The sequence below is a fragment of the Xiphophorus maculatus genome, chromosome 2 (assembly GCF_002775205.1).
Source record: "Xiphophorus maculatus strain JP 163 A chromosome 2, X_maculatus-5.0-male, whole genome shotgun sequence".
Lineage (NCBI taxonomy): Eukaryota > Metazoa > Chordata > Actinopteri > Cyprinodontiformes > Poeciliidae > Xiphophorus > Xiphophorus maculatus.
In genome coordinates, this window is record NC_036444.1 from 16,668,217 (window position 1) to 16,676,775 (window position 8,559).

The 8,559-nt window shown below is 42.7% G+C and overlaps 1 protein-coding gene across 4 annotated transcripts in view; it reads left to right on the forward strand.

Annotated features, from left to right (window-relative positions):
* The window catches only part of dusp8 (dual specificity phosphatase 8), a 44,811-nt gene extending 36,499 nt beyond the window's left edge, over positions 1-8,312 (forward strand). For all 4 annotated transcript variants that reach the window (XM_023349432.1, XM_023349439.1, XM_023349446.1 and 1 more), the window contains 4 exons: positions 3,839-4,005; positions 4,094-4,253; positions 5,196-5,319; positions 5,623-8,312. In XM_023349432.1, the coding sequence (XP_023205200.1) occupies positions 3,839-4,005; positions 4,094-4,253; positions 5,196-5,319; positions 5,623-6,838 (1,667 nt within the window). In that variant the 3' untranslated portion in view covers positions 6,839-8,312. The remainder of the gene's footprint in view (positions 1-3,838; positions 4,006-4,093; positions 4,254-5,195; positions 5,320-5,622) is intronic.
* The last annotated feature ends 247 nt before the right edge of the window (positions 8,313-8,559 follow it).

Below are 8,559 nucleotides of genomic sequence, written 5' to 3' on the forward strand. Positions count from 1 at the left end.
CAGGTGCTGCATGCAATTCTGGTCAGAATCGTGATATATTTGGGTATTTATTTGAAATGATAATGACATTTGCAACAAAAGGTTTGGAATAAATGAATTGAAGCCCTTTCTGACTTTAAATCGAGCCCTTGCTGCTTTAGTTGTTCAGAGCTCTTGCAAAAATAAATCCTGATCTAAAAATAAAAGGAACTCATTATCAACAGAGTTTACGTCACTGCATCAGTGATGAAGTGAACAACATTTTATTTTTCTGACCTGCAAAAGCAATTTTAGCTTATTCAGATCTAACGTCAGAAGATCTATAGCAGAAAAAGATGTACGTACATTTTTCAACATATTTTTTCTAGCCTTCCTGCCTTGTAGCTGTAAATAATAATGTATATTAGGAGGAGTGGTAAAAGAAATATGAGGAAGCAGTTGCTGTATACACGGCGTTGCTATTTTGAAAGAAGACAAAATGCTTACAGCGTAAATATTTTAGCCTTCTATAGCTTCTTATTTTAGGGATTTATATAGTGACAACAGCTAGGGTAACCAAAAACAGCAGTCTGCATAAATTACCTTGAGATTGCTGACCCTTATCCTAACTCTGACAAGCTATGCAGCCTTCCCGCTATCCGCTGAAGTGTTGCTCTCTCTCGCTGTCACACAGGATGAACGAATCACATAGATCTCTTTTAATGTGGTAGAAAATATACTTTCCTTTTAGAAACTTTTTTACAGCTTCCTTTTATTTCTTCTGACTTTATTTGTGAACACTTAACACTAATATCTAGCTTTTAGTCTTCTACCCACAGTAAAAACTGAACACAGAATAGCACCAGCACCAGAGAAAGATGTGTTTTTTGAGTTTCCATTCGACCAGTCACCAGTGTGTCACCAGTGTGACAGTGTGACCTGATCAACCTGAAAAAAGGTGTACTATACTAATCAATACCCAGTTTCTTGATTTAACAACAGTGTGTATTGATTATCTAATCACATACAGAGAACAGTCTCATTAGATTTTTTTTAGCATGTTAATAAATAATGGGATAATTGTTCTCTAATTTCATGTCAATTTAACTTTATAGCTAAATTGACATTGTTTTAAAGACATTGCTATGTCTTTAAAACTAAGACATAGCAATGAGGCCTAAGAAATAGATGATTTACTTCATTTTTTTTTTTTTACATTTACAGTCATGCCAATATTTATTGTCTCTTGTCCTGGATGTCGGGGGTAGAACTGAAGAGTAAGTGTTTATTAGAAAGATAATTTCACAGAAGTGACGAGGAACAAACAAAGAAGCCCTGGGTTCTTGGCTCCAACAGAGGAAGAAAGTTAAATAATCAGTTGCATAAATGATGAAGTGGGCAGAGAGGAACGGAAAAAGGATGCCGATGGCGACACAGTGCCCTCTTTCCTGGTTGTGTGTTTTCCTTCTTGCCAGAACATTTCTTACTTTTTCTTTTTTTCTTTTTAAACAGTGTGTGTTTAGAACTTGGTTAGTCACATCCTGTCCGGGGTACATTTTCATGACTCCAGCGTGACAACTTTTTCTTCTCGAACAGAGAACACTTGTGTTCGTTTTCTAAATGTGCCGTTGATTTATTTTTGCCTCTCAGCGTGTTGCTGAGTTCAGTGCAGCAAGATGTCAGTTTTCCTCAGTATCACGCTGCATTACGGGTGAACTCATCTCTCTCTGTTTGACTTTTGATGTCATCCCCATGGACAGGGTTTTTTCTATGACTTCATTGTGAGTGTACTGTTTGTTTGGATTGGACTGAACACATCATTCACATGTGGGGACTGTTTAGCCATCTCTCTGGGCTTTTTGGGTATCATCATGTCCTTTTTTGTGTTATTTTTTTCATCCTGGCAACAGAAGGACAAGTTAAGCCAGCTGACATCAACATCTCTGCCCTCCTTCATCGTCATGGCAGCCTTAAGTAGAGTCAGTTCAGGTGACGAAGTGCCAATAGCATGCTATCTCCTCTGTGACTAACGTCCATTAGTGGCAGCAGTGTAAATCTTTGACCACAGGAAGGTGTTTTGTAGTTGACGTAATCCCGCTGTAATGTAATCGCTCCTAAAAAAGCAGCCGAGCGGACCCATTCTGGCTCCTTATCTCTGACTCCAATCTTCCTTCATGCCAGTAACCCCTTACTCACTCCCTCAGTAGCACGCTCTGCTCTTTAATGTTAATTTAACACATCTTGGTCCGCTGCAGTAATTATTTATCCAGATCAAAGAGTGCAAATGCACACACACACTTTCTCCTCATCCACTCACTATGTGGAACATCCTGTCCACAAACCTTCTAACAATTCTCTAACAATGTCTGGACACACAGAGGGAAATGGTTGCTGTCTGACGTAAGGCGTTTTTTTTCCTGTTGATTTATCGGCCTGCAGGAAAGTAGCATTTCCTCAAACCTCTACATTAGATTCTATTTATTTCTCTATGTATATATGTTCTGTGTCAGAGGTTCTCTGGGAAAAGGTAAACCAGGAAGGAGCCCTTCAAAAACCATTTCCTCTTTCTGTTTTATCAATTAGAGGGAGGCACTCTGCTACAGGGAGGCCTGAGGCAAATATCTCAACAAATATAGGCTTGTTCTAGCATGACAGGCCTCCCTCAGAGTTTACATTAACTTTTTCCACCTAAATCGTTATCTGATCATTCTTTCTGCATCCATCCATCTCTGCGCTCCACCCCCTCTGCCGAGGAAAGCACTGATGTCATCGCTCTGCCGGTTGCCATTAATAGCTGGAAACAGACAGCCCTTCTTCACTTTCCTCTTAAAGGCACAGTGCACCCCGAGCAGCACTGGGTCATGATTGTTTCACGCAGTCCTAATGTGAATATTTATTATTGATGTTGGAGGACATTTCATACTTTCTTTGGAGATTGCATTGGCCTTGATATCTCTACATCTGGCTTACAATCAGATCTGCTTGGACAGAGTTATGTGTGCTTCTTCTGAGCAGTGATGTCATGTCTCATTCACGCTCGCTCTGTGATCATTTGTGTGCATGTGTTTAGCGCTCGCTCTACATCCCAGATTGGGTCAGGCAGGGCTGAACGTAGATTAGGTTCTAATCTCCTTCTCTGGGGCTCAAAGTTTTCCTTGAAGCTCTCCGTTTTCCTTTTCCGCACTCTGCACCCACTCCTCAACACACACTCCACTAAGCCCTCACCCTGTTTCCTACCCTGTAGTTATACAACCACACTGCTGCAGAGTAATTATGATTATTATGGGGATATGTGTGCATGCATGCATACGTGCGTGCGTGCGTGCATTAGGTGGAATAACTATTAAAGCAAGTGAGAGTGAATTTTGACCATATGTTGAAAACCAGATCGTGATCTCCATGTGCTAACATGTGTGGAGGGGTGTGCGGGCGTGTGTGTGCGCGTAGGGGTGTGTGTGTGGGTGTCAGTGGGATGTTTCTGGGCCTCTGTCCTGGCCCTGCACCTGTGGCCTCTCTCATTCCCTCAGCCTGACGCAATGCACTGCTACAGGACATGAGCTCATGCAGGAAACAGAGCCACACACATACACATATGCCAAAAGTGGAGCCGCCTGCCTCTTAAAGGGCCAGACGTGCATTCCTGGCCGCCCAGCAGTTAACCCAACTTGCACACAGAAGCACAGAGAGCCTCCTTTCTTTCGCTTCTGTTTCACTAAGCAGGACCCAGACATTGTAGCCCAGATCCAGCCTCCAAGTGTCTATTGAACGTGTGTCCACGGCGCTAATGGTGACAAAAATGGAGTTTCCACTGTGGTATGCGGTTGTTCAGTGGAAAATCATTAGTGCACCTAACTGGTTTTTGCCTTCTCTGTCTCTGCAGGAGGTTTCGCAGCTTTTTCCTCCTGTTTCCCCGGCCTGTGCGAGGGGAAGCCTGCCACTGCACTCCCAATGAGCTTGTCCCAGCCCTGTTTACCTGTGGCAAATGTAGGACCAACTCGCATCCTGCCACACCTCTACCTGGGTTCACAGAAAGACGTTCTCAACAAGGTGAGATTTAATCAACAATTTTGAGGATAAGACTGGCAGCGTAATCTACCATGCATAACCCCAAACCTGTTTTTGCCAATCCCTTTAGGATTTGATGTCTCAGAATGGCATCACCTATGTCCTGAATGCCAGCAACACCTGTCCCAAACCGGATTTCATCAGTGAGAGCCATTTCATGCGCATCCCAGTGAACGACAATTACTGCGAAAAACTGCTGCCCTGGCTGGACAAAACAAATGAGTTTATAGGTAGGAGACCTCAGTACATTTAAGCAAGTTTAAACTCAAGGTGTAGAGATTAGAAACGCAATTGTAAACCATGGAGGTGGACTCCTGTTAAATGCTGTGATACTCAAAAAAAAATAAAATCTGTACATTTTCAGGTTAAACATTCATTTAGAGTATAACATCCAATTCTAATTAGGTCTTAATGCCAAAAACAGTGAAAATGCTAATTTTCATACATCTAGAATTTGAACTAAAGATTATAAAATACAGCCAATACTTATTATAAATGCTGAAATAGCTATTTAATAAGCCGACTTTGACAGATTCTAACTGAATCTTTAAAGGCTAAACATTAGCCAGTTTGCAGAGCTTACAAATGTCTTGGATTTTGTCATCTTATCCTACTGGGTCCCCAAAATGCTGTCACTATGCTGATTTAAAAGTGGAGAAGGCTTTTGCAATGCTTATGTAACAGAGTGTTGTTGGCCAGCTCAAAGCCTTTATTAGCCGACTGTCAAAACAGCTGAGGAACATCCCAAGAAGTACTTCCTTTAGTACTTCAAAATTTCAAACATAAACAGATGGTGCCAAGTTTAAAGCAGCCACCTTCATACGGTGTAGATAGTGTCATGCTAACAAGTTGGATAGCATTCTGATAGGTAGACTTTACATTGACAAGAAATAATATCATATTATTTCATATTTCAAGATCTGATGCAACATATTTTTTGTTTTGTCCCTAAGTACAGAATGTTTCAAAATGTTAGTCCTAAGATGTCGGCCTCCCTGTTTGTCTTTTGAAAGTTATTGTCCTCTGAACAGGAACCACAAGAGGCACTACAGCTTTCTAACAGTTTTCACAAAAATCCTTTGTCAAAGAATAGACATTTCAGGGGTTTACAGTATTGTATTTGTGAGTATTTCTATTTTTTAGTTACAATCTGATCGTTTTTCTCCCCACAGACAAAGCTAAGGTGTCAAACTGCAGAGTGATTGTGCACTGCCTAGCTGGAATTTCACGATCAGCCACCATCGCCATTGCATACATCATGAAGACAATGGGCTTGTCATCAGATGATGCCTACAGGTATGTTTGCCCCTCCCACTCACCTCCAGTTAAGCTAGGGTGTCATCTTTTTTGAAAGGATGAAAGAAGAAGAAATCCCATTTTCATTATGAAATGAAACTGTTAAAGCGGTTGCCAGGTTGCAGTTTGTGCAACAGAGTTTGTTTTGGCCTTAAAGGACAAAGCATTTATTGCATATTGTGCATCAGTATAATAGTGGCCCCTCTCAGACCTCATATAACTTTACACAGGATTTATTGCCGTACTTTGCCTTCAAATAGTTTTCAAACAACTAATCTTTTCAACTCTTTTTCTTTCCGACAGGTTCGTAAAGGACAGGAGGCCGTCCATATCCCCAAACTTTAACTTCCTGGGTCAGTTGCTGGAGTTTGAGAAGGGCCTGCGATTACTACAAGCTTTAACTACAGATGACAAGAAGTCTGAAAACAACTCCAAACAAAGCTCTGAGGTTAATGGGGTCTCTGCTGGTTTTGAGATCAACGGTCACCACACCAGCTGTGACTCATCGGTGGCAGATCCTCACACCAAGACTGAACCCAAGTTACCATCTCCCACTTCCCTCCAGCAGGGCTTTAACGGCCTGCACCTCTCGGCAGAGAGGATTATGGACACTAACCGTCTCAAACGCTCTTTCTCTCTGGACATTAAATCTGTCTACTCTCCTAGCAGTCCACATTGCCCCAGCATGGCACCCACTCATTCTGAAGACATCCCCAAACTGTGCAAGCTCGACAGCCCTGGAACCGGCACCTCCAATGGTGTCTGCTCCCCGTCGCCCGTCCTCGACAGCCCCGGCTCTTTCGATTCACCATTCCCCTCACCGAGCAGCGGGGGTAGCATTGGGGGTTTGGGTGGAAGTGAAGGACTCTATCGATCTGGCACATCCTCATCCAGAACTAGAAGAAAAACTAAGCACAGCTGTGGTAATTCTCCAGTCCACTCCCATCAGCATCATCCTCCCCAATCCCTCAGCTTGTCGCTGGACCACAAGAGCCCCAGCCTGGAAGAAAACCTCAGGGGTTCCCCGCTCCTCTCGCTACCCTCCCTGCCATCTTTGGGTTCTGGGGCTATGTGGACCAAACACAGAGACACTGTCCAGGCTACAACTCCTGTCACTCCAGTCACCCCAACCACGGACGCTCCCTGGCATTTTGGAGCAGACGAAGGTGGTCAGGGAGAAATGGAGCTGGGAGGAGGAGATGGAAGGAGAGAGGAGTCATCGGTGCGGTTTGGTAGCAGCTCAGCATACGTGGCGTTTGGATGTAGCGAAGGCGCCAGGTTACGGGACAAATCCCAGAGGGAGAAGCCCTCAGGGTCTCAGACACAGAGGGACCACTGGGATTCCACGTCCGCCAGCTCGAGTAACAGTGTTCCTGCATCAGAAAAACAGTTCAAGCGCCGCAGCTGTCAGATGGAGTTCGAGGAGGGCATCTCCGAGACAAGGTCCAGGGAAGAACTGGGGAAAATCGGGAAGCAGTCAAGCTTCTCCGGAAGCATGGAGATCATTGAAGTGTCCTGACAGATAATGGACCTGGTGAATGCTGTCCCGTGGGGGCAAAAATGGACCTGTTTTAAGGGAGTGCCAGAAGAAGAAAAATGAGGTGGAGCCAATGAAGGTTTTTTTTTTGTGCTCCCCTCCACAGACAGTGTTAAAGACTCCAATTGAGGGAAGGGCAGATACAAGCTGAGAGTTAATGTGAACAGTTTGCAAACCTGGACTGACAGAGCCTCAGATGTGATGTTTTAGGTAGTCATACTTATTCTGAACTCTTAGAAATTGGAGGAAATCCTGGGGGAAGGGGAGTTAAAGTTGTGGCTGTTGGTACTGCAATTTTTTATTTCTGTCACAGGTTAAAAGATATCACCCCAAGTAAGCATCACATTGCATCTTGATCATACAAAATTCCCTGATGTTCAGACTCGTACTGTTTATCTGTGGTTAAATGTAGTGTGGGCTTCAGTGGGTGTACAGCTTGTGATTTGATCCTAGCCCCATGTTTCGTCCCGAAGTTCCACCCCTGTGTCAGAGAACCCTGCACGGCTACATCCGCCCACCACCACCTTTCCCCTGTGGTCCGGCCCGCCCCAAATGCTGCAAAAGAACACCACCAACTGTAGTGGACTTAATATTACTGTGTCCTCCTACTATCACAGCACAAAGCAGAGAGGTCCAACGGACTTAACATAAAGACGGTACTGCATTCAAATAACGAAGGATCCTCTGTATTCTGTTGAGGAAAAGACTTGTAACAATGGACAGTGTGTCCCTCCAAAGCACAGTACATTTATTCTGACTTTGGCTCCTTTTGTTTCAAATGTTAACAGCATGATAAGACTGAGGTTTCCGGATCCCCCCAGGCCTTTCCCCACTGAGCCACTATGGCCAGAAGAGAGCATGCACCTGAAAGGCTGACTACAGACAGACAAATACTATATATATACAATATGAATATATATAGCAATTTTAATGAACTTCTGTTCAGTTATAGTTTTAATTTATTGTACTGCTTCATTCTGGTAATGAGAAATAATATAATGTTTTGTGGATTCTTTTTTTTTTCTTCTGTTGAATTGTTATTATTATTTGATGTATGGTATTTATGAACACACACTCATTACAAATACACACATTCAACAAAATTCAAGCAAGCAATATGTGCTGTTCCTTTTGTTTGAGAGAGTGATGTATGACTTTGAGATGCACTTTTCTGCTGAGTGATTACCATTCACATCCTGACAACACGATATTCCAATATTTTATATTTTGCTTCTGTTTTATAAAAAGAAAAGGCACAGAAGTCCCACTGATGAGTTCTTTAACCGGACCTCTGTATTGTGAATTCAGGAGTTTGTCACAACTGAGGGCCCAATTATGACTGAAAAGACTGTTTTACTCAGCTGTGTGGAGATAAGAAAAGAGCAGCCTAACAACTCCTTGACCATACTCTTATATATGTTGAAGCAAATGAGCCTGTCTTACAGCTATGGCTGTGAACAAGTATTTGTCCCTCACTGATTTGTTTTGTTTCTTTCTCTTTTTCCCCCCTCACACTTAAGTGTTTCTGGTCATCAAAATAGTGTTTATATTTGGCAAAGATAACCTGAGTAAATACAAAATCCAGTTTTTTAACAACAGAAAAAGTTATTCAACCAACCTTATAATAAAAAAAAAAACGGATGTTTAAAAAAAGAAAAAAGAATTTCTCCCAAATCCTAATAACTGGTTGGACTACCCTTGAC